Genomic DNA, 25572 nt, shown 5'->3' on the forward strand with positions numbered 1-25572 from the left:
ATATTAATGGGAAAAACTGGTATAATTTAAATAGAGTTTGGCTCAGTGGTAAAGAATCCATCTGCCAATGCAGGAGACGTGGGTTCAGTTCCTCGGTTGGGAACATCCCCTGGAGAAGGAAATGGTAACTCACTCCAGTATTCTTGCCTAGAAAATTCCATGGACAGAAGAGCCTGGCTGTCTATAGTCCAGGGAGTCGCAAAAGAGTTGGACATGACTTAGTGACTAAACAACAACATAGTTTGACAATAATTGTATCAATATCAGTTTCCTGTTCTTGATGATCATACTGTGGTTATGTACGATAACAGTTTCAGGGGCAACCAGGTGATGAAGAAAAGGAAATTCTTTGTGCTATTTTGCAACTTTTTTCCAAGTCTAAAATGAGCTTAAAATGACTGCTTTCATGGGAAATGAAAACAGAATACAATACTATAAACATTATAATCCCCCAATTTTAATATACGTATGTGTAGAAAAACAGACTGAAAGGAACTGCCTCCACAACATAATGTTGGGTGTCTCCAAACGGTGGAAATTACAGTCATTTTTGCTTTTGTTTTCACATTCATCTGTCTTCTCTGTGTTTTCTACCCATTTGATGGTTTCATTTGTTGGAGACTTGGAAACACTGGTGAATGAGACAAGCGTCTCCCTCGTGAAGTTTATATCCTAGTGCATGAAAGGGAAAATGAATAAATACACTGAAGATATCTTTGTGCAGAAAACTGAACTAAGCTGATGTGATCTGTGGCCAGGGAAGGCCTTTGTGAGAAGGTGACGTATAAGGTGAGATGTGACTAACAAGAAAGAGAAGATGGGGATTAACGTGCAATGGGGAGAGCGCAGAGGGAACAGTCTTCACAGAGGCTGTGAGGTAGGGGTGGGTTTAGCTTGTTCAAGAGCCCAGAAGAAGTCTGGGTAGCTCGGCTGCAGGGGGCTTGTGGGGAAGGGGGCATGAGAGGAGGTCTGAAGGGTAGGACGTGCCCTGCTGATGGGGCTTGGTATGGCCTTGGGAGCCCCAGGAAGGAGTGGAACACCAGAGAGTCATGATGGAATCTAGGTTTTAACAGAATCCTCAGCAGCTGGAGGAGCTGACTGCAGGGGATGAGGGTGGAGGCCGGGAGACCAGGGAGGGGGCTGGTGTCCTCCAGGGATCTGAGTGAGAGGCCTGGTAGTTCAGTCAGGGGCTCAGCCTTCTGTGGAAGGAGGAGGGACATGGTCAGATTTGGTTCTTGTTGTGACAGAACTATCGTTGGATGAAGGATGTGAGAAAGAGAGAAATCAAGAAGGATGTCTACCTTAGGCTTCAGCTTTCCAGTAAGTGGGGAACACTGGGGGCAGGAGCCTGGGGAGAGAGTAGAAGAAGTTCTATTGTGCTTTGGGACTGAGCCTATTCATTATGTTAATAATCAGAAAATAATGAATAGAGAATGGACAGGGCTGTGAATCAGACCCAGGACTGGGTGCCCTGGTGACTATGGTTCCCAGGTCCATCCCCGCTCCCTCCTCATCCTTTCTCCTGAGGTTCCTGACCCTCTTTGTGTCCAGCCCAGCCTGTTCCCAGCCTGGTCCCGATGTTCTTCCCTAGGATGGAGGCTGGCTGGGGTCTGCTCTAAAACCACCACTCCCACCTCCACTGGCTCCAGACACTGACAGTTCACCAGTTTGGGTGTTGATGGCTGGGTGCTGTGCGGAGTAATTGGCACGAGTGGCTTGGAGGAAGGATGGATGGATGGATGCCTGACCAGTATGCCTCTCTCTTCCCAGTGCAGACTGCTTTCTGATTTGTTTCAAAGTCTGTGTAGGGCCTTACCAGCTGTCGGGTTGGGAGGGAGGTGGGGCCAGTGTTCCTTAAATCTTCCTGTGGTCCCCCTTGATTTTGGGACTGAAAATGGTAGAGTCATATGCTCAGCTCTGGGGACAACAAGGCAGGCACCAACATTTACTAAGCACCTGCTGTATACCCAGAAGGGGCCTTTGCAGGTGCGGTCAGTCACTTAGTTGTGTTCGACTCTATGTGATCCCCATGGACTGTGGCCCTCCAGGCACCTCTGTCTATGGGGTTCTCCAGCCAAGAATACTGGAGTGGTTATCATGCCCTCTTCCAGGGGATCTTCCTGACCCAGGGATTGAACTCACATTTCCTCATTGGCAGGCAGATTCTTTACTACTGAGCCACTTGGGGAGCCCCAGAAGGGGCCTTTCCCACCCCCTTTATTAGTAAACTTTACTGTTCAACACCACTCTCAGGGGTAGGCGTCATCCTTCCCACTGGACAAAAGCAAAGCCGAGGGGCAGGTCCTGGGTGGGTGCCACCTGCCACTCCATAGAGAGGCTCTCGGCTGGAGAGGGAGACCACTCTCTCTTGGGCCGCCGTGAGGAATGCCCGTGTGCATGTGTGTACACGTGCCTGGGTGCACCCACTTGTGTGCATGGATGCATGCATATGTGGGGGCAGGAAAGGCTGGTGGAGGGGCACCCTCACTCCATGCAGCCTGGGTGATGGAGCCCCCAACCCTGGATGCAGAGCAGGCCCGTGAGCTCACCCTGGGCTCCCAGCTGTGGCCTTGCTCTCTGTCAACCAGAAGTTAGCTGAGAGAAGAGGGAGGCAGACAAGACGACCCTGAACAGATGGATGGCGGATTACACGTCTGCTTGTCTACACAGCTGTTGTGTAATCTGCCCTGTGACAGGTGCCTGAAGGATGCCAAGGGAGGCTGCCATTCAGATGCAGGGTGATGGTGCTCCCAAGGTCACACGCTGAGCTGGGATGTGAAGGGGACAGGAAGTGCCCCCACTCCTGAGATTGGCAGTGTGCACACACCTCCTAACCCATCTCAGCTCCCTGTGAGGCAGATCTGACATCACCCCCACTTTACAGACAAGGAAGCATGGCTCAGAGAGGTGTGGGGAGTGGCCCAGAGTCACACAGTCTGTAGGTGGCAGGGCTGGCTGGGATGAGCAGACTGGTCCCCGCGGCTGACATGCTGGGGATTTGGCTGGTGTCCCCACTGTGGTCCCAGACCCATCATTTCTTCAAATGTCATCTTCCTGGAAGAAGAGCGGTTGGCTTAGGGAGTCCGCCCCTGTTCCCTCGGAGTGACATGCTCAGCTGTGGTCCGTGTAGGAGCCCCATGTGGGAACTGGCTCCTCCAGCCCTTTAAGGGGGATGTAGTGAGCACTGGGGGCTCTTGTACATGAAGTGGGGGCCTGCGGAGACCTCCAGAGCAGAGCAACTCTACCGTCTGGGCTGCCGCCTTCGCTGGCTGGCTCTGGCCCCATGAGAAGCTCCGACTGTCCCTCCTCCTCAACACTGGGGCCAGGGGCGTCCCCCAGATAGCCCGCTGGAGTTGAGGTTCTGAGGAGGTGGGTGAGGTGCTCACAGAGCTTGTCCATCTCCAAGGAAGCGCTTGGAGGCTCAGTGTCCATGCCGAGGGCAGCTGAATCTGGCAGAGCATTTGGCTTTGGGGCCAAGGAATTCTCTGACAGATAGGACCCGGGCCTCTGGCGGAGCTGGCTGGGGATGGTGGCCCCTATACACTCAGAAGCCCTGTCGGGGACCCAGGGCTGCTCACCACTGCTACCTGAGGCAGCGGCCACCTCCCCCGGAGCTGGGCCAGGCCCGGGGCCTGGGCCCTGGAGTTGCTTCCCTTCCAGGCTGCTCCAGGGCTGGTCCCAGGGGAGCAAGGGTGTCTGGCGCAGTGCGAGGTCGCTGTAGCAAGTCAGGAACTCCTCACTGTCGGAGCATGTGCTGGCACAGTGCAGGGGGCCCGAGGGGACCAGGGGGCCAGTCAGGAGTCCATGGGGGGCTGTCGAGACCTCAGGCAGGTTCAAAGCCACAGGCAGGCAGCATTGAGCATCAGGGTGTTCGGCCAGGGCGCTCTCAGTTCCCACCCCTGCTGAGGGATCTGGGCCAAGCTGGGCCTCCCACGGGGTCTCCTGCAGCCCCGTCTCTGAGCCAGGCCTATGGTGGGGCACGGCCACCCTCTCTCTGCCCGGCCCGAGGAGCTGCCTGCCTGGGGTCCTGAGAACGGCCTCACACGCGACTCTTGTCAGGAAGATCTCAAACACCATCTGTTTGGTGTCCTCCTTGCTGAGAGGCTGGACCAGGGAAAACTCGACCTCGGAGGTGGCCATGTAGCCCAGCCGGCCCAGGAGGGTGTGCAGCGTGTGTTCTGAAAGCGCAGGCCGCACCCAGTAGGCAAAGCTCCCCGTGTACGTCTGGAACAAACAGGGGTGCTCGTTAGGGTGGGACACGTAAGAGCAGAGCGGCTGTGAGGGGAAAGACCAAAGACTGGCCCGGAGGCTCCCGAGAAGCAGGAGGGCCAGGGCATGGGGCCACAAGGAAACCTGGCCCACAGGCATGTCACCCCTGTCCCATTTTACAGAAGGACACACTGAGGCTCAGAGGCAGGACTTTTGTCTCAAGTCACACAGCAGAAGAACGAGCCAGCCTGTGCTCTGGCCTGGAGCCAGAAGCGATGAAAGCTTTCCAGTGGCTTTCCACAGCCAAGGCCACTCCCTGGTTTCCTGTGACCTCCTCATGGCCTGTTCTTTAGAGAAGCGGTAGAGCCTAGTGGTTCAGAGTGGCACTGTCTGAGTCTGGGCTGTGTATTAGCTGGTGACCACAGATCAGTTTCCAGGTGGCACTAGTGGCAAAGAACCTTCCTGCCAATGCAGGAGACATCAGAGACTCAGGTTCGATCCCTGGGTTGGGAAGATCCCCTGGAGAAGGAAATGGCAAACGACTCTCCAACCAAGTATCCTTGCCTGGAGAATCCCATGGACAGAGAAGGCTGGTGGGCTAAGGGCCGTAGGATGGAAAAGAGTTGGTCACAACTGAAGCGACTCAGACTACAGATCAGTTGTATTAAATTCTTTAGCCCTCAGTTTCTCCAACTGTAAAATGGGACCAAAGTCAGTGGGCATGACAGACACATTGTTTCCTCCCCCACCCCGAGGCAGGGCCCTGGCCCCTCCCCAAGACCCTCTCTCCCAGGGTAGTGGCGACACCTACCTTCAGGGACCTGATTTCCTTCCTCCAGGGAAACAGGAGCAGGTGGATAGAGACCAATTCCAGGAACTCCAGCGCCCGCACCAGTTTGTGGTTGATATGGTGGGCAGAGCAGGGAGCCCCCGAGTTAGGGGCCACCTCCTCAGGCAGGTAGAGCTGAAGAGGGGGCCCTGTGTCCAGGAGCTGCTGGGCCCTGCTGGTGAGAGTGGCTTGCCTGCAGACCCCGAGCTGGCCCTCTCCTGCCCCCTCCAGGTAGAAACTGATGAGGTCTTCGAGGAGGGTCTCAAGAGAGTCCTCGTTGGGGCCAGGGGCCCGGGGCCAGCTCATGGCGGCTGTGAGGGGCTGGATGCAGACCAGAGTCCCGTGGCTGCCTAGGCCGGCCCGTCTCTGTCCCGCCCCACGGCTCAATCAGGAAGCCGAGGAGGAAGTTGTGTTAGCAAAAGAGAAAGCGGGACCTTCTGCGGTCTGTCGCTACTCCTCATCCTGGAGCTGGCCAAGGCTGCAGCCAAGCAAGGAGGCTTTGTGTGTGCAAACCCTGGCATCCTGCCATGGGTGGGATGGTTCTGAGGTGTGTTCTACCCTGTCTCTGAGAGTGTCCCCCGTGGGACCACCCCAGTTGTCCACAGCGACAACCTGCTCATAAGTTTGTCTCTGTTGATTCTCTCTCCCTTGTCTTAGTTCCCGGTTCCTTCACTGTGCTTCCTGGGATCACCTCCCACATAAACTACTTAGACCCAGAGGTTGAATCAGGCACAGGTTTTTGAAGGCGTTGAGATGGACCAATCACCTATGCGCTCTCTCATCTAGCCTTTATCCCTTCCCTCCTTCCCTCTCCTCCCTTCTTCCCTCCCCCTTTCTTTCCTTCCTTCCATTCACCTACTACTTAATTCAGTGATGATTCACTCATTCATTCAGTCACTCGGTGACTCACTCCTTCCTTCCACATGGGTCTGCATTTCTCAAAGTGTGCTCCACGGAAGAGCACTTATCTGAGGTTCTTAATCAATCTCCCATGAGTGAATATTTCCTGTGGCCAAATGCATCTGGGAACTGCTGGACTAAATATCTCCCGGCTTCTTGGCATCAGGACCTTTCCTAAGGGGTGTGAGTTCCTAGGAGGGGGCAACCTGTGTACTGCTTCCTGACTTCTCAGACCCTGGGTCCTTTCAAGGCTCTCTTGTGGTGCTTGGGGCAGTACCGCTGGTGGCCCATGTCCTTCCACACTGGCCTGGAGCAGGGACGGGGAGGGGTGTAGCTTCCGAGGCAGATGGGAGCCTGACCTCGGTGGCTCACTGTCTGGAGGGCCTGGTGGAAGGTGCGGTGGCCTGCACGAGCTGGCTGTGACCTGGCAGTCACACAGCCGAGGAAGACCTGGTTCTTGACCATCGTTGGCTTTCTGGGAGGCTCTGCTGGCCTGCTGCCCCTCTGGTCACCAGGAAGGGCATCTGTTCTGCCTGGTGCTTGGCCTCAGAGCAGCTCAGAGCTGGGCTGGCCACACCCAGGGTCTCTTTGCTCCCAGCCCCCGACTCCCCTGCCACCTTTTCTGAGCTCAGTGGCCAGAGCGTTCCTACCTCTCCCATTAGGAACTGCTTCCCAATGGGAGGGCTACCTCGGAATGGGTCTCCCGGCTGGTCTGAATCCATCATCTGAGGTCCACTGGTGCAGACGCTAGTCTCTGACACACATTAGTTCACCTGATCCTGAACCTTGGCAAGGTTAGGTAACTGGCCCAGGTCACATCTGATCACCCTTCTGGGTAGGAGACATAGGTCAGCTTGGGTGGGAGAGTGCAGGTGGACGTTTGGCATCCTGCTTTGACTCAGGGTAGGCTGGTGGGGAGTGGGTCCTGAGACCGAGAGGATGGGGACTGGCTCAAGGTCCCAGGAGGCAGGCTGGATGGATGCCTTGTTGTGGTCTGGCTGAGGCTGTGACCTTGGGGCCTGAGGCCTGCAGACCTGGGTGTCCTCGAAGAGATGCTGAACAGGCACAGTTGGGCTGCAACCCCCGTGCCCAGCCCCCCAGCCCAGAAACACCAGGCCTGCCCCAGGCAATCCGTCCCAATTGAGAGAGTTCACCTGGGCTTGGGGAGTAGCACTGTGAAGTCAGCAGAGCCAAACCTTGGACAGGGCATTTGCTCTCTTGGGTGATGACGCTGTGGGTCCTTCCACCGCTCATGCCCCCAGCCTGGTCAGTCTTCGGGGGACACCGACGATGATACCTGAGCATGAGTGTGGGTAGCCTTGGGGTGGGACCTCTGGGTGTGTGAGCTCTGAGTGTGAGTGGCACAGTGTGTGTGTGTGTGAGCTGTGTGTGCCACAGGTAGTGTGAACTGAGTGATGCACATGAGTGTGTGTCTGAGAGTCTCTAGGAAGTTGATGTGAGAGACCCCTGTGTGTGTGTAAACATGGGTGGGCTTGGCTGGTGCAAGCCAGTGGGTGTCCCAAGGGGCCGCTGTGGACAGCTGTGCTCGGCATCCACCCTGTTCCTCCCTCTCTAGAGTGATTCCTGCTGCTCACGCATGCCTGTCTGGAGGCTGTGGAAGGCAGTGTGCCCATGCTTAATGGCCCAGTGGCAGCCCACGCAGGCCAGGGTGATGGCCTCAGCTGAAGGTCCCCAGTCTGAAGACTTGGGCCAGAGGAGCTGCTCAGCTGCACAAGATGGAGGGGTTAACATTCTTGGCTGAAGGGCAGCCTCAGACAGTGACCCTTGAGAATCTGAGAGCCGTGTGTGATTAACCCACCTCTCTCCCCACTGGCCAACTAACCCTGAGGCAAGCTCCACTCTGGCTCTCGGAGTTGCCAGGGGGACGGAGAGCAGTTGCCCACAGTGGCAACCAGCTCAACAACACCCTGCCTGGGCTTCCCACCCTTCCCAGTTTCACGTCCCACTCCCTGGTGCTGCTCCTGGGGTCACCTTCCTCATCGACCCCTTGCACACCCATCCTTTCCCAGGGCTGGCCCTGCCCCTCCTCCCATCCCCACCATCCTGGGAATTTAGCTTCACTTCCCGTCTTCTTGGGGCCCCAATGAGCCCCACTGCCCAGTGCTCATGTGGGCCCAACCTCTCAGGGCCCCCTGGCGGAGAGAGCCAGGTATCAAGTCTCCTTCTAGGAGTGTGAGGAACTTGGATGTGGTGCCATAGGTGAACACGCCATAGTGTGTCAGAGTGGACACAAGGCATGCTGTGGATGGAGGTGGAGAACCCTGAGCTTGATAACCCCTGGGGGGTGGTGGGATCCTGAGTTTGTTTGCTTTTGGAACTGGGGGTGGGTGTGGGGTCGTTCAGGTTGGGATTGCCATGGGTACCAGATGGGCTGGGCAGCACCACCATGAAGGCTGCCACATTCATCCCCAGAAGGGGCCTCAGAGTACAGAGGTGGCACCTGAGCTGTGCACAGTGGTGTTTAGGACAGGAGAGTGGTTATTTTGCACACCGTGAGAGGTGCTGAGCTATCTGGCTGTGCCCAGAGAGATGCCGCGGGTTGGGGGTGGGAGGTGGTGGCAGGAATGATTCCTGTAAATGGAATGCTTGAACGGTTTAAACCTCATGGAACATCCCAAGGGTGGAGGACAAGCCCAGGACCAAAACAAGTTCTGTTACAACTAGGAGTGTCCGCAGGCAGTGGGTTAGAAACGGGAAGAAGGGAATTTGCATCTTTCAGGGGCTGATTCACTGGCTTTGAACAGTGGCGGCAGGCAGCCAGCAGGTGGCAGTGTGGGCTTGCAGTGGGGCCTAGGACAGGGCTGTGCCTTCCTTCAAGATCGCACCCCACTTTCAGGGCCCTTGGGGGTTTAGGATTATGCTGATGGACTCTACCTGAATTTGAGTAGGAGGGAAGAGTGACAGAGAAAGGGAACCTGTCAGACAAGGGATCAACAACCAAAGCCAAAGTCTTATGGAAAGCAAAGACAAAAGAATTTCTGCAAAGGGGGAGAAAATGACTTATTTCAGTTATTTCAGCCTAATTTCCTCCCCCACACCTTCCCCACTGCTTCCTGGTAGTCAAAGCTGTCAGAGTGTGGAGTGAAATGCCAGTCTTCTGGTGTTCCTGGAGTCAAGCCCTGCAAGGTTGTGGCCTGTCTTGGTGGCAGTTACACTGGCCAAGTCTTGGAGAATCGATGCCATGTTTTTAGAGAGGTTTAAAAAAAATTATGGCTTCCCAGGTGGCTCAGTGGTAAAGAATCCACTTGCCAAGCAGGAAATGTGGATTCAGTCCTTGGTTTGGGGAAGATCCCCTGGAGGAGGACATGGCAACCCACTCCAGTATTCCTTTCTGGAAAATCCCATGGACAGAGGGGCTTGGCAGGCTGCTGGTCCATGGGGTCGCCAAGAGTCAGATACAACTTAACCACTAAACAACAACAAATTAACTGGTGTAAATCACTGACTACCCAAATATCCCTGTCCTAGAAGAATAACAAGGTTTCGGTGACTGCTGATTTTGAGAAAAGTAACATATTTTCAGTTTGCTGCTATTTAACCCTTTTCTTACAAGTGTCAGATGGTGCCAACCCCACCATGGGCTCCTTATTCAGGCTACTTCTTGCAACATTTTTTATTGATATATTTATTTTGAACACAGAAAAGATACATTGTTGCTTATTTAGCGCTTAATCCAGGGACAAGAAAAGCTGCTCGGCTCCATCCCTTCAACACTGATGAACATGTGGGGGTTTTTACCTTCCCCCCCAACCCTGGCACTCTCTAGGGTTGCAGAAGCAAGATGTGTTTCTTAAAAGAACCTCACCTCTGGAGTGCATTTTAAAGGCTATACAGTACAACAGACAAGAGATTATTTTTTTGCCTAGAAAACAGTACACCACAAAGGTGGACAAGACTGCGTGTAAACAAGATCCCTTCCCCGGGCAGAGTCAGGGGCTCCAGGATGCTACAGAACCTCTGGGTGAATTCCTTTCAGTTCTGCACCAGAAGAAATGCTATTTCTACAGAAAATAAGATTCACGATTGCCTTCCTCGCCACCTCTCTTCTTAAGAAAGGGATTACTAAATTGTCTTAGCCCTTTATTGGAGGAATGGAAATGTGGGGGAGAGGCTAGTTGGGGGTGCTGCAGTTTACGGACGGGGTGGGAAGGGAGGCAGGGTAGGTTGGAGGACTGCCGCTGGTGATGCCAGCAGGGACGCTCTTCCTCGGCGCTGGGCTGCTACCCTCGTGCAAGCTGGATCTGCAGGCATCAGCTCTGTTACCTGCGTGGTCTCTGATGGAAATTGCTGGGATTCAGGGGCCAAGGTCTGAGTCTGTCAACAACCAGGCCCACGTACCCCTTTCTGCGGTAGTCCCAGCAGCAAGGCTGAGATGCAACCACTGGTCCTCTCGCGGTGGCATGGTGGGGCCCACATCCCCTTGAGTTCATCTGCTCCAGCACCATGGAGGGCAGACCAGAAGGTGCTGGCTCCCAACTCTGAACCCTGAGCCCCCACCCAGAGGGACAGCACTGCTCCTGCGGTCTGTCTCCAGCCCACTCAAGCTTAGGCCATTAATGGTCGGCAGGGCATGTACCTAGTGAGGGGCTGCTCCTCTGCCTCAGCGCCTGTCCCCAGGCAGGCCCCACCCCGTCTTCTTTGAAGACCCTCAGTCCCAGGCAGTGGCTAGACAGACATGGGCACAGCTGTGACTCACTACCACCCCCCACCCCCACCACCGCCGCATGCCCGCTGAGGGCCCTGTCCATCACTTGTGGCTTGGAGTGGGGGCTTTGGAGACAACTCCGCTAGCACCACCAGACGGAGGGTGGGCTGGGTTAGGGATGGGGCAGGGTGAGGCGAGGGTCTCCAGGTTGTGCCTGGGCCCCTAGTCCTGTGTCCCTCACCCTGTAAGTGGCAGGTGTTGTGGCTCTTCTGCCCCAGGGTGGGGACAGAGACAGCGTGGAGCTGAGCCTCACCGAGGCCTGTCCTGCCAACCGGGAGGACCAGCTGCCTCCTGAGGGTGGGGGGTGAGTTTGGGCAGGCAGCTGACCTGGGACAGCTGAGCGGCTTCTAGGGGGCAGAGCCAGCGCTGGGGCCCAGCCTGCCCAGTGAGAACAGGGCAGACGGCCTGGGGAGAGGGCCGAGTGAACCCCAGCCCCTTCTCTGCCTCCCTTCTCCCAGTACTGGCTCCAGGGGCATTGCTGGCAGGCTGGGGAGGAGACTGGAGGTCAGGAGAGCTTCGTCTGCAATGAAATCTTTGCAGGTGGGATTGTGTATGCGGGGGGGGGGGGGTAGGCCTGTGTGTGTGTGCACGTCTGCACACGTGAGGGGCATGTCTGGATGTGTGTGCGCACATGGGTGTGTCAGTGTGTCTCTGTCCAAGTTGTGTGTATATGTGTGCATGTGGGGGTGCTGTGAGCATCTGTGTGTGTGTGTGTGTGTGTGTGTGTGTGTGTGTGTACACGCCCCTGTGTGCCTGAAAGATGTGACTCAGCCCCGAGGGGCTGGGAGGACCTGACTACCAGGTCACTCACATGATCCGCTCTGGGCCCAAGGCCGGGGCCTGGGTTGTGGCGGGCGAGCCCTGGCAGCTCTGCTGGCCTGGTTGTGGTCCAGGCAGTGGCAGCCGGCCTGATGGGGGGCTGGCCCCACACACAGCCTCGTAAGGGGGCAGGGTGTCCATGGAGACAGTGCGGAGGCCACTCTGGCCCTGCGGCCTCTGCGCCTGCTGGTGTCGGCCGGGGCTGTGGTCACTGCCCGCATCCAGGGTGCCGTCCAGCTCGGGGCAGGAGTCGGTCAGTGAGTAGGGAGGCGGGGCATCCGTGGGGACGTACAGCTGAGTGGCGCCTGGCCCCACACACTCCTCGTAACTGCAAGAGAAGAAGCTCCCTCAGGCCCTGTGCAAGCTGGCCTCAGTGGCGGGTGGTGGGGTCTCCCCGCCAAGGGCTGGAGGCCTAGTAGCCACAGTGACAGGCTGCCCAGGAGTGAAGCAGGCCAGGCCTTGGTCCCACTGACTCCAGTGAGACCCCTCCAGTCCCTGGGGAGGAGCACCAGGCACATCGAGGCCTGGATTCTGGCCCTGACTCAGCCCCGGTGTCCCTGTGAACATGTGTGAGCGAGTCACCGAATGCTGGGTCCCAGGTCTCAGAGCAGCAGCCACCACTGCCGAAGCATCTCCAGGTGGGGCTCCCAGTGTGGGGGAGCACTGGTGGGGGCAGCCAGACACTCCTTGGTCTCAGGTCACCCCAAAGTGCTCCTTCAAGGGTTGGGGAGGACTCCCTGGGGGCCCCTCTGAACCTGAAGCTGCAGGGCAGAAAATCACCCATCCTCTGGGAAAGTCCATCCCTCCCAGTGACCCTGGGGGTGGTGGTGGTAAAGGGTAAAAAGGTGATGGGGAGGATGGGACTGTGTGCAGGGCGCAAGGGGATCCCCAGGGTGGGAAGTGCTGGTGTCCTGACTCCTCCTTCCAGGTCCTAAGTGGTGGTGAGGTGCCTGAGAGTGGCTGCCAGGACGGGACCCAGAAGAGAATCCCCCCAGGACAGGGCCACCTGGTGGGCCATGAGCACAACTGGAGACAGTGACACCTGTCCCAGTGGGTGTGATATGGACTCAGGGGCTCATACTAAGGGTGACAGAGGATGAGATGGCTGGATGGTATCACCGATGCAGCGCACATTAATTTCAGCAAACTCCGGGAGATAGTGAAGGACAGGGAAGCTTGGTGTGCTGTAGTCCATGGGGTCGCAAAGAATTGGACAGGACTAGGCAACTGAACAACAACAGCTAAGGGGCTCGGGCCTGGACCCTCCACCTCAGCTCCTCACCCAGCCTGACATGCCTTTTGGAGTGTCCCGCGGTGACATCTGCGGAGTCACACCCCGCCTCACTTGGTCAGGAGGGTGAGGAGACGGCCACGCCCACTGAGCAGATGTGTTCTACGTTTGTACCATCTGGGGTGTTGCCAGTTCCCGTGGGGGCGGGGCTTCCTGCCCGGAGCCCCGCCGTCTCAGACCCTCCTACCGCCCCCGCGTGGCCTCCTTACCCGGGTGGAGAGTCTGGGTACAGCTCTCGGAGCACCGTGGCGTCCACGTCCCCATCAGAGCTAAGGTCCAAGGGCGGAGGCCAGTCCTCGGCGGGGCCGCAGGCGTACCGCATTCTGTGGCTCGGGCGGCCGTATGTGTGCCCGTCTGACACTGCAGGGAATGGACGGACATTCGGCCTGGGTCTCAGGCTGGCGCCAGGGAGGGTTCTCACGGGTCTGCCTGCGGCCACTGAGATTCTGTTCTCTCCAGCTCACTATCTTGGCCCTCCCTCACCATGCGCAGCTGCCTTCATCCCCTCAGCGAGCCCCAGAATATGGTGCCAGTGCCCTGCTGGGTGTGTGGGGGGTGGTCACAGAGAGGAAGCAGAGCTGGCCCAGCCCTGGCGGGGCTCCCAGGGTACTGAGCAGCCTGTCCTGGGGACAGCCAGGTCGTGAGCAGCACATCATGAGCTTTGATAGATGTCGTACCAGGGCTGTGGGAGCAGAGAAGGGCCCAACCCAGCCAGGACATCAGGAGGGCTTCCTGGAGGAAAGGCTCTCAGAACTGAATCTTGTCTAGAAATTAGTCAGGGGGAAGAGGGGCAAGCCTGGCAGAGGGAACAGAACAGCTCAAGTCAAGGGCGGTGGGGGTGCGGGGAGATGGGAAAGAAGACTGAAGTGTCAACAGCATGCTTTGAGCTGTGGAGAAGGGCTGGGGCATGACAAATGGGGAGGAAGTGTCGGAGGATGAGGACTGCAGAGGTCTCTGGGGTTAGGTCTCCCTCCCTTTAGGTTTCCCAGGGAGAAAACAGGGCTTCTATGATGAATCCTGGTGACTTTACAGACTACACTGTCTTCTGTTGTTGTTGTTTTTATCGCACAAGTACATCAAAGGCTCTTCAAATGTCCTGAAGCTGAGAAACATTTAACTGCTTGTGCAGCATTTACCAACAGAATCTTATTTTCTTAGACCTAGTAACACTGCTTAGGAAATGCCGACGGAGTACAGTCTTCTCATTCTACAGCTGGGGTTCAGAGAGGATCAGTGACTTGACAGAGGCCACACAGCAAATTACTGGTAGGGCCAGAGGGTGACTGGATGTCCTGGCTCCTAACCCTAGAAGCGCTCCACCTCCCAGTTTCCAACAGGCCTGGTAGAGGCTGGAGGACAGTGGGAGCTGCAAAGATGGCTGAGACACGAGGTCTCCGGACCGCCCTGGCCTCCCAGGTGGCCCCTCCCCTCAGAGGGTGGGGCCTGAAGTGGGCGGGGCTTGCCTGCTTTGGGTGCGACTGGCGACCTTTCTTTGAGGTCAACACCGCTGTTGGGTTGCCCCTCTCATTCTATAGCCAGGAGCTCAGGGTCCTGTGGCTGGTAGAGTGTGCAGCTGGAATTCACGCATTGTCTGTACAACCCCAAAGACTGCTCCTTGCCTTTCCCCAAACTCTCTTTCCCACTCTTGACACAATGGTGAGTGGAAAAATCTGGATACAAAACTCCATCTGCGGGTACAGTCCCAGGATTATCTACAGACATCACGAAGGCTCTCAGAAGAAAATATCCCAAACAGTGGCTCTGTTTGGAGGACAGGAACAGAGCCCTTAATTTTTCATGTTTTCTGTATTTTAAAGGTTTTCCACAGTGATCACACATTATGCTTCTACTAGGAAAAACGACTCCAATAACATGCTGAGAAGATGCTGAAATGAGATTTGTTTCCTTTTAGGTCACTAGCTGAAGAATGAGAATTTGGGGAAGAAGTTGGGGAAGAAACTGAGGAGAGAGGCAAACATGAAACAACTGGGTGAGGACAGAAGTGGCACAGTGGTTGGCCACTGGACTCCAGTGCTGGGTCCCATTCCCACCAGTGTTGGCGGGCGGGGCCCCATCCACTGTGTGTTGGGGTTGGGGGCAGCCAGGGCTGTCTGGACCTCAGGAAAGCTGAGGCTGTTTCCTGGTGGTCAGGCCTGAGAGCCGACTGGGTTGAACCATGCTGCTCTTTACTTCTCTCTTCCTGGGGTTACTTTCCTTGGCCCCTCCCCGCCCCCACAGGCTGAGCATCTTAGGGAAACTGAGGCCACCCTGAGGCATTCACCTAGCCCAGACCCCAGTCCTGAGATGACCCAGGTCAGCCCCAGACATCCAGGTGGGTAGAGTTCTCAAGGAACAGCTGGAAAGAAACTCCACTCCCCCAATCTGAACTCCCCAAATTCCTTTCTCCTCTACACTCCTTTTGTGTTTTCCTCATCAGCACACACCCAAATATTCCAGGGAGACCCAAATCTCTCTCTTCCCTTATTTACCCAAGTTAAGGTATACCTCTGTTCATTATTCAGCCCCAGTCCAAGGTTAACAACCTTAGACAGGCTCCGGAGAGCAGGGAAGAGGAACTTGCATCCGTAAGCTTCACTGTGCAGTAGCCTCAGGATCTTATTCACCCTCACAAGGGTTTGTGAGAGGGACACAGTGGGTGCCTCTTTCTTTCAGAGGAAGAAACAGAGATACGAAGTCACTTGCTCTAAACCTCCAGCAAGTGAGAGAGGGCCAGATCCATCCACTAAAGCTCAAACTCAAGATCTTTCCATCTTATGGAAAGAGAACAAATTTCTTTCTCTCTTTCTCTCCCTCTTCTTCCTTCTTTTCTTCCTCCTTTCTTCCCCAGTCTCTGCCTCATTCATTCACTCACTCCTTCATTCATTGTCAAACACTCATTGGCACCTCTCTCTGCACCTGACCAGCCTGCAGAAGGGTCCTGTGGGTAGACAGGGGAGGAAGGACTCTGTCCCAAGGGCAGTGGGGAGCTGCTGAGTGGCACTGAGAGAGGTCACAGTTCAATCATGTTGCTTGTCCCATGGAGAACACCTTGGGGGTACCAGGCCAGTGGCTGGCAGGTGTGGGGGTTGCAGCATTAGTGAAGTGATCCCGAAGCAGGCTCTCTCAAGGGGAAGAGATAATGAAAATAGTTAACATTAACTGGGCACTTACTCATAAACCAGGCACTGTGCTATTTTAGACCTGACAATAACTTTGGGGAGGGTCCCCATGTACCCATTGTATAGATGACTCACAGAGTTGAGCGACTTTCCTGAGGTTGTTTGGTAAGAAGTGGAGACAAAGGCTGCTGTGGACCCTGCGTCTGAGGTGCCTCTAAGTCTGAGATGTAAGAGCCTCGGGGCATCGGGTGAGGAGGATGGGTGGGGCCTGGAGCTGGAGGGTGAGGGAGATGGAGCAGGGGTGGGTCCTCCTGAGAGAGGACCCAGGGCCCAGGGTGGGGCTCTGAGCAACCTTGAGATTCCTCTTCCCAGGAATCTACCAGCAAGTCTGAGAAGAAGCCACCAGAGCAATGGGAGAGAGCCTGGAGAGGCTGAGTCACTGCAGCCAGGGAGGGCGTCTGAAGGACAGAGGGTCCCCAGGGCCAGGAGGCCGGTGCTTGTTGGAGCTTGGTGGCTCTTGGGTCCCCTCTGCCCTGGCTTCTTTCCAAGCCTCCTGGCAGTCCCTGGTGTACCCCCTGAGGCCGGGGGATGGCATGGGGGCATCAGCACCTCCAGGCCTCCTGCTGAGGCCCCAAGAAGATGCCAAAGCCAGAGCTGAGAACAGCCGCAGGCAGGGAGGTGGGAGCCCCACAGCAGGGTCTCCACGGGTCACTGCTGCGGGGCTGCAGTGAGTCAGCATCAGGTAGCAAAGGCCTGAGTCCAGACGCAGCCTGGCGGCAGCCTGCTACCACCCCACCTGCTCCAAAGTCAGGGCTGGGGGCTTGCTCTGGTGACACTGGCCCCATAGCCCCACCACACCCTTAGGATGGACTAGCCTGCCCCGAGGCATCTCTCTCTCTCCTCAAGGCCAAGGTCGACCTCTGCACTCAACCTTGGAAATTCCCCTGGCCCTCTCTCCTGAGCTCTAGGTCCCAGGCTCAGGCTCAGGCATATTCAAGCCAGTCAACAAGTCCCTCTAGCTCCTGGTCTTTAAAATGGGCTAGCGCAGCTCTCGCTGGGAAAGTGAGATGGGGTAGTGACTTCCTCTGCTGTGGAGCAGGTCGCGCTGGGCTAGGCCTGTGCTGGGCTGTGAGCTCAGTGCGAGGGGAGCTGCGGCTGTCCCGTGTCAGGGCGCTGATACGGGTGGGTGTGGTGCTCAGGAAGTCCTGGGAGTGGGAATCACCCCTGCCTGGGCGGGAGGGCGTGAGGAGCGGCAGAGAGGCTCTAAAAGGAGGAGGCATTTGTGCCAGGTCTGGAAGGACAAGCAGGCTTCTCTCAGATGGGGAGGTGATGGGAAGAGTGGTGCAGAGGGGCAGAGGAGGGAGGGAGCAGGAAGGAGGCGCCTTGGGTGGCGGAGCAGGAGGGGTAGAGGGCAAGGGTTGGGCTATGTGAGGTGGGTAGGCTGGCCATCCTGGGCCTGACTGGCTCCATCCTGGGGTGGGAGAGGTCGAGGGTGGTACTGGGCTCCTTGTTGGGGGTGGGCACACTCTGGGCAGGAGCTTTGTGCTCCCCAAGGGTCAGGCTGGTGCTTCAAGGGCAGGAACAGGCAGGCCTGGTCTCACAGTGGCCGGGGCTGGGGAGAAGCCCTACACCCACCCTTTGACCTTTAGCCTCACCCTTGGCAGACAGCTGGGCTTCCTATGCCACGGAGGCGTCACGCTGAGTGCCTCTGGGCTCATTCCTGACCACTCAGGACCTCTACGAAGCAGCCTGACCACCCTGTCCCGCCCATGGCAGAGCCGCCACCTCCTTGCTGCTGCCTGGGGCCTGGGGGTGCCCGGGGACGGGCGGCAGCTCACCATAGCCCTGCTCGTACTCTCGATGGCGCAGGCGGCGGCGGCGGTGGTGGCGATGGTGGTGGCGGCGGTGGCGGCGGCGCTGGCGCTGGAGCCGGGCTTGCCTGTCCCTGCGGATGCTGCCCACGATGATGGTGATGCAGGAGAGGATGATGACCACGCCTATGACGGCGCTCGCCACCAGCACGGGAGAGATGAGCAGGTGGCTGTGCTCTGAGCTCTCCGAGAACGTGGGGTAGAAGTAACTGGTGCGGTTGTATCGAGCTACTGTGGACAGAGAGAGACACTGAACAGGGCCAAAGATCCTGCCCCACACCTTCCTCCTCCCTCCCTGCTGCCCTGAGTTATTCCTCCCTCAGAGTGTGTGCGCGTGTTAAGTGACTTCAGTCGTGTCCAACTCTGTGCGACCCTACGGACCAGAGCCCACCAGGCTCCTAGGTCTGTGGGATTCTCCAAGCAGGAAACTGGGGTGGGTGGCTGTGCCCACCTCCAGGAGATCTTCCCCACCCGGGGACTAAACCCGTGTCTCCTGAGTCTCCTGCATTGGCAGGCAGGCTTTTTACCACTAGTGCCACCTGGGAAGCCCTCATCCCTCAGTAATTGGAGGCTAATGTGGCCCATGGACTTTATCCTGACTGCTTCTGCCAGGGAGGAAGGTAGCGCCTTGCCCACCATCCTGCCACCCCCCCCCCCCACCACCCACATCTACAGGAGCCTCTACTAGTGAGGGTTGACCTCTTCTCCTGTCCCCTGAAGCCTCTGCCCTGGGAGCTCAGCCAACTCACAGATAGGAAAAAGGAAGCCCAGAGAGGGCAGTGGACTTGGTCAAGGTCACACAGCAAATTAATGGCAGAGCTGAGGCTTGAACCCAAGATCCAGTGCTAGACCAGGACTCTGCTCCATCAAGACATGAAGTTGGAAGGTCAGTGTGACTTTCCCAAGGTCTTGGGAATGGATGGAGGATACTCAGGCATTGGAGTTCGACGACAAACCATACTGGCCTTCAACACTGGTCTCCTGCTTTTGGGGGTGAAACCTCCCTGGGGGACACCATGGATATCAGGCGAGCCTGGGGCTGTGGGCAGTAACTGACCCAGACAAGTCAGGGGGCTGGGTCAGATCAGGGAAGACGTCTCAGAGAAGGTGAAGTTTGGAGGTATTCCAGGCAGGGGAAGAGCAAGGGCAAAGGTGCAGAGAGGTAAGAAGGGGCTTCTAGGAAGGGGTTTAACATGGCAAGAGTATGAGAAGATGAAAGAACCTTCTCTAGGACCAACAGCTGGGTCCCTGAGAGCCCTATTAAAGGAAGCTTTTGGGAGCCATGATGGATTTGTGCTACCACAGTATAAGAGGATGGAGTCCTGGGGGCTCGAGCTCCAGGGAGGGGTTAGAATCAGCCAAGAGCATCCACGGGCCTCTGCCCAGGGAGAACCAGCACCTCATTAGTGAGTCTGCATGACTGCCTCTTAATTCTCTCCCACTCAGCTGGGCTGGGGCGTGGATTTCCTCTTTAACAGATGTGTGGGCTGATGCTTAGGACTGGTAAGTGACCAGCCCACGGTCACTGTGTTACTCTGTGGTCAAGTCAAGCAAGAACCCAGGCCCAAACTTCGAAGTCCAGAGCTCACTGCCCTCTGTGTCCCCATCCCTGGCATGCTGATCCCACCTCCCCAGGGGGAGTGAGCTGCAGACACTCGGTGAGCCACAGGGGCAGGGTAAGCATTCCTGGACCCTGTCCTGAAAGGGGTCCCCCTGTCTGCCCTCCCAGAGCCGAGGTCCCAGTCCCTGTTCTGCATCGGTCATGTATGATCATGCATGGTTTCCAGGGCTTGTGTCTGCGTGCCCTCCGTGTCCTCAAGCTCAGCCCTGGGTCCGAGTTCACCAAAGGTGCCCAAGGCATGTACTGAATGGGTGGCTCCAGCCTTAGACCAGATGAAGTGGCAGGGAGGCCTTGAGCTGCCTCAGGGGAATGAGGTCTCTGTCTTGGGTGTGAATCAAGCAGGGTGTGGATTGCTACCTCCTTGGGTAGCTGTAGGAGGGCTTTGTTCCCAGGTGAGGGCCTGGACTTAGGCAAATCAGAAGCTGGAAGCTCAGCTGTGGCCACCTGTCCCTTCTTATCCCTTTCCAACACCATGTCCAAAAGCCTCTCCCACATTCAGCCCATGGCAGGGACAGGTAGGTGAAGCAGGAACTCGGAGTTGTTGCCTGAGCTGTGAAGATGCCCTCCCAGCAGTTCTGCCCATGCTGGTAGCTCTTGAAGCCTACTGACATTCATTAGCCAGGGCTGATTTGAAAGCCTTACTTTCTGGGCCAGTATGTCATCCTAACCTGAGAACTAAGCCTTTGCTTGCTCAAGTTCATTGTAAGCTGCTCCCCTGCAGGTGCATTCACTGGGGAGAGGGAGAGACCCTTGGCTTTGGCTGGGCATGTATGCTTCTTGACCCCGTGATAGGAGAATGTCAGGGTATGTGAATTTCTGGGATTCTTTGGGGGCCAAACACACACCACTGTTTTGAGAGCCCCTGCTATGTGTAGGCTCTGTTTAAAGAGCTCACTTCATCCCTGAAGCTATGTTCTCCCCATTTTAGAGGTGAGGATACTGAGGCTCAAAAATATTAAATGACCCACCACAGTCATATAGCCAGTATATGACTACTTGATAACCATTCTATTTCTGTTTGGCCCAGGAGCCAGCCTCAGCATCCTTTCCTTTTTTTTTAAACATCCGTTTCAACATAGCACTTCACACAGTGATTACCTGGGTCATGAAACAAAGCTTGCGGCCACCACTCATCTAGTCCACAGTACTGCCACTCCTGAGCCAATGACCAGGCTTTGGCTTGGATTAGACCTGAACCCGTGGCCACTGTGCTACCATATTCTCTCTAATAAAGCACAAGCCAATTGGCCATCCAACCAATGTCACCATCTTCCCATCACCATGTGTCCTCTCCTCTTAGAAGCCAATGGCAGGACTTGGGAATGTCAGAGACAGGCGGTCCTCCTTGGGGAGCACAGGAGTGTATGGGGTCCACACTGCTCTAGACTGGTTCAGTATGTCCCAGCTGCTGGGATGGCTTGGGACACACTGGCCACCCCATGATCCAAGGCAGATGGGCTACTAAAAAGCTGGCCAAGGCAAGGTTGTGGGTGCCCAGAATAAAAACCTAGGGCAGGATATATGTGTGTGCATGCCCGCCCTCCTCAGCATGCAGTACCTTCTGCCGAGGTGCCAGTCCCATGGGGTCACCTTGAAGATGACTTGCCTGCCACCTGCTTCAGCTGCTAAGGGGAGCCTCACCCTCTTGGCAGTGCTGGGCTCATTACCAGCCAGGCGTGGAGATGGCAACACCCGCGCCTGCATATGAAGCCAGTTTGGGCAGGCATCCGCCTGTATGGCTGGTGAGAAATTAATCTTCCAGTCACTGTGACCGGCAGAGGTATGCGCTGCTTTAAATTATGAGGGAGATTCTTCCAATTTTCAAATGCAGGGTCCACTTCATCAACAAGATAAAAATGACTGCAGAAAAATGACATGATGCTAACACCCCTTTGCACCCCTCTGCCTCCCTGTCCCCCGTACCAGCTGCGACAAGGACAGAGAATGAGTCTAGCTTTGCCTCTAGCCTAGATTTTCTTCCCAAGTAGCCTCTACAAAGGTGCTGATGACCAAGAGGAAATAGCACCCTGAGATGTGGCCCTTCCACACACCGGCATGACTAGCTAACTTCTGCTGAACACCTACTGTGTGTCCTGCACCACGCTTGGTACTTTTCACGTACTATTTAATTCTTACGATGGCCCATGATGGGAACGCCAATTAACAGGTAGAGAAACTGGACCTCAGAAAGGTTAAGTGATTTGTCCAATGTCACACAGCCCACGAAGAGGGACCCAAGTCAGTGGGCAGCCAAAGCCCTGTGCTCTTAGGCAAGATGTGAGGCTGTGGCTAACAGGCACTGTGCGACAGAACTCATGTTTTCGGGATCTTGCTAAAGTGAAATTTTCCTCTCCCTAAAATGAAGCTTTGCTTCCTCCTGGCCACCTTATATGTAGCAACGTAGACCATGACCTAAGTCTTATTCAGGGTGAAAGTATATCAACAGCTAAACACTGCATGTCATGTTTAGCTAAACTAAGCGTTTAAACAGCTAAACATCCCTGGGTCAGGAAGATTCCCTGGAGAAGGAAATGGCAACCCACTCCAGTATTCTTGCCTGGAAAATCTCATGGACAGGGAAGCCTGGTGGGCTACAGTTCATGGTGTCGCAGAGTTTTGAGGGGCTGGCAGGGGCCCACTATTAGAGGATCTAGAAAGTTAAGAGACCATTCTTGGGTTTTCCCGGTTGTCCAGTAGTTAAGACTCCATGTTCCCAATGCAGGGGCCCAGAATCCATCCCTGGTCAGGAACTAGATCCCAGATAACACAACTAAAGATTCCATGTGCGGCAATTAAGACTAAGCACATCTAAATTAAAGAAAAAGGCTGTCCTTTATCTCAGTGGCAAAGAGACTTCGAGGGGCCTGGTCCAAGTGTTTTAGAGGAGCCTTCTGGCTGAAGAAAGGGATAGTGTATGTGTATGTTAGTCGCTCAATCGTGGCTCTTTGCCACCTCTGTCCATGGAATTCTCCAGGAAAGAGTACTGGAGTGGGTTGCCATTTCCTTCTCCAAGGAATCTTCCCAAGAAAGGGATATACCATAAACACACGAAGGCTGCTGCCAGGCTCCAAGTGAGCGTGGAGCGAGGGTGGAGCGGTGCGTAGAGCGAAGGGTGTGCGTGGAGCGTGCGGCGTGCGTGGAACGTGAGAGGGAGAGCGTGGGGCGTGCGTGGCGTGTAGGTGGAGCGTGGGTGGAGCGTAGAACGTGAGTGGGCGAGCGTGGGGCATGCGTGGAGCGTGGGGCGTGGGTGGAGCGTGGCGGAGGCTGAGGCCCCGGCTCCCGGGCTGTGAGTGGAGCCAGGCTCAACTGAAAGCTCTAGACAGTGAGCTGTTCCTGAGAGAGTTCTTCTACCGCGCCAAGCAGAAGTCCTGTGAGCATGCCGCAGACCCAGCCCTGGTGCTCTCCCCACTCTGCGCATGGGGTCCTGAGGCCCCTGTCGGGGCTGGCATGGTGCCTGGGTCTGTGCGCCGCCGCCGGGCCAGGCAGAAGCCTGCGCTTGCGCCTCCGGACTTCTGCTCCAGGCTGCGACTGGGAACCACTGGTGAGTCAGGCCCTCAGTGACCCCGAGCCGGGGTTGGGGCTGGGTCTGGCGCTTGCCTCCTCTCTGTGTGAAACCCTAGCCAGTCCCATTTACAGGACACTGAATCTGGGTGGGCTGGTTTGTCCACCTGGTTTTGAGGCAGAGCTGGGATTTGAACCTGGGTGTGTCCATGAACTAGTGGCCCAAGGCAGAGGCGGAGGTGGGAGAACTGGGCTACATTCCTGGTTCTGCCACTTACTGTCTGTGTGACCTTGGGCATGTTCTCTGCCCTCTCTGGACCTGCTGACTGTTTATCTGAAAGATGTTTATTCTTGGGTCTTGAATCATTCTTCCTGAAGCGGTAGGGAGGAGGTTGGAGCCCGGTGAACGCAATGGGGGAGGCAGTGAGATCAGAAGATTGCTCTTTGCAGCCTGAAGCCACCTAGGATCACTGGCAAAGGAAGGGCACCGAGACACCCAAGGTGCTGAGCCACCGTCTTTAGTTCTCCAGGCCTGCCCATATCTTCAGAGATGCTGGCTGGAGGAAGAAGGGGGCCACGGACAGAGATCTGACTGATGGTCCCTGTCACAAAAAATTCTGAACGCATTTGTCATGGGTCCACTTCTCTAAGTCTGGCCTCAGCAGTGCACCTCTTTCTCCATTGCTGAAGCCACCAGGGGGGAGGCTGTGAAGTCATTGGAGAAAATCTGGGGAAGAGGATTCGGGCACTGTCTTTTCTTTGCTCACCAATGGCTGGTCCCAGCCTCCCAGCTGGGACTAGGGTAGGGGACATGGCAGGGCAGGCTCATTACACTTGGGCGCTTCTGAGTCCTATCCTCTTCTTTTTTGGGGCAACTTCTCAGCCCACTTGGCGATACCTATTCTCTTGTCACCAGGAGACTGTGAGGGAGAGATGTTAGGGCATTGGGGGCAGGTCAGGAACATCCACACAGGGGCTGGGTCTTGCAGGATGAACCAGCAGAACAAGAGCAGGGGAGGGAGGAAGGGGCCTGGGCAGGAGTACAGAAGGGTGAGGTCGCAAAAGAGCTCAGGAAAGGAGGAGGTGCTCCTGGGGTGAGGCTGTGGGATGTCACATGAACATTGGGATTATGAGGGTGAGGAAATGGCTGCTTAGTGTTTAGGATTCTTCTTACAATGGAAATGTATCTCTGCAAGATGTCAAGGCCGTGATGTGTTTTTCTTGGCTGTTTGGGACATTACAAGTAGGGTAGGTTATAGTGGAAACTGAGGATTAGAATGTGAAGTCATCCACCTATTAATCACCCCCCCCCCAGCCATTAATTCACTCAACCAACTGATTATCCACTCTCCCATGTATTTATGTACCTAGGCATCTACTCAGGATCCACTTGATCATCCATGCATCCATCCATATATTCAATCATCCATCCACCCATCCATCCATCCACCCACTAGTACTCACTAAGTGCTTCTGTGCCTGGATACATGCTAGGCACTAGGAACATGTATGTGAATCAGCTAAAATGAACCTCTCAAATACCCTGGTGCTCAGGGGAGAGTCTTGGTACATCATGGAGTTCTCTGCTCTCATGTTATGCAGAGTAGCCCTGCTTCTCTCTGTTTATACATCAGAGTTAATAGGAGAGTGCGCCACTGCCAAGTAGAAGACTTTTAGCCACTGCATTAAAATATAACTGGAAAAATAAAAGTGACCACCCACAGGCCCTTCATGATTCTATAAATATAAGATAAAAATGATTTCTTCCACTATTAAGATAGATTCTGCCACTTAAATAAACTCACCAAAATTAACTCACATGTACTTCTACATATCCAGGCTCCATAGCTTACCATCCTGTCATCGTTCACTAAGGGTTTATCTCCAGTTTGGTGAACAATTTATTTGTTGGCTGGAAAACTCACTTAAACAGTATCACAGACCACTTTTCCCTGTTTCTGCAGAGGAAGTGGTGAACTGGCTGACATTACAAAATCAAACCACAGCAGAATGAGACTTTGAACTTGAAGCCACACCACCAATCTCCCATTTTCTTGCTAGAGTCATCGGTGGCCCAGAACTCATTTTCTCTACTCTTCCATCATCACCTAGAGTTGGCTTTTTGGCTGTTTTCCATGGAGGACACAGACTTTTATAACACCAGCAGTCACTGTGCCTGCTTGATGTGTAGGAAATAGGGGAACTGTGTGGAGAAGCAGCTGGATGGGAGCTGGGGGCTGGCTTGGCCCATCCATCAGCTAGGGAATTAGCTATCACATCCCCATTTGCATTGTGCTGTGCTTAGTCGTGTCCGACTCTTTGCGACCCCATGGACTGTAGCTGGCCATGCTCCTCTCTCCATGGGATTCTCCAGGCAAAAATACTGGAGTGGGATGCCATTGCCCTCTCATTTGCATTATGAGCCTCAAAATCGTGGCTTCAGAAAATGATCACTTACTACAATGTGGTCTTTCCAGGAAGTTCATGAATAATTGATATATAAAATGTTAAATTCATGAATGCTTCAAATTATCAACTGTCCCACAAACTGGGCCAGCCTAGAGATGTGTTTTTGGGCCCCAGTGGCTGAGCCCCCACCCCAAGTACTATCATCCCTGGTTTTGTTCTGGCCCTTTGCTTTAGTGGGTTCTGATTCTGGAACATATCACGGGACTTTGTCCCCTGC

General features: G+C 55.4%; 2 protein-coding genes across 7 annotated transcripts in view; both read right to left on the minus strand.

Annotated features, from left to right (window-relative positions):
- Window positions 1–2654: 2654 nt before the first annotated feature.
- Window positions 2655–5393, minus strand: LOC122420931. The gene is made up of 2 exons (XM_043436537.1): window positions 5021–5393; window positions 2655–4224 (listed from the first exon to the last, which is right to left on the minus strand). Exons 1-2 carry the CDS (start codon window positions 5342–5344, stop codon window positions 3112–3114), a joined length of 1437 nt encoding a protein of 478 aa, XP_043292472.1. The 5' UTR covers window positions 5345–5393; the 3' UTR covers window positions 2655–3111.
- Window positions 5394–9537: 4144 nt separating this feature from the next.
- BEAN1 (brain expressed associated with NEDD4 1) overlaps window positions 9538–25572 on the minus strand; it is a 38297-nt gene continuing 22262 nt past the window's right edge. For 3 of the 6 annotated variants that reach the window (XM_043436557.1, XM_043436559.1, XM_043436556.1), the window contains 3 exons: window positions 17732–17995; window positions 12984–13134; window positions 9539–11811 (listed from right to left, as the gene is read on the minus strand). In XM_043436557.1, the coding sequence (XP_043292492.1) occupies window positions 11472–11811; window positions 12984–13134; window positions 17732–17995 (755 nt within the window). In that variant the 3' untranslated portion in view covers window positions 9539–11471. Of the gene's footprint in view, window positions 11812–12983; window positions 13135–15279; window positions 15547–17731; window positions 17996–25572 lie in introns of those variants that run through there. The other 3 variants (XM_043436561.1, XM_043436560.1, XM_043436562.1) reach the window with 2 other exon arrangements.

The sequence above is a fragment of the Cervus canadensis genome, chromosome 18 (genome assembly GCF_019320065.1).
Source record: "Cervus canadensis isolate Bull #8, Minnesota chromosome 18, ASM1932006v1, whole genome shotgun sequence".
Classification (NCBI taxonomy): domain Eukaryota; kingdom Metazoa; phylum Chordata; class Mammalia; order Artiodactyla; family Cervidae; genus Cervus; species Cervus canadensis.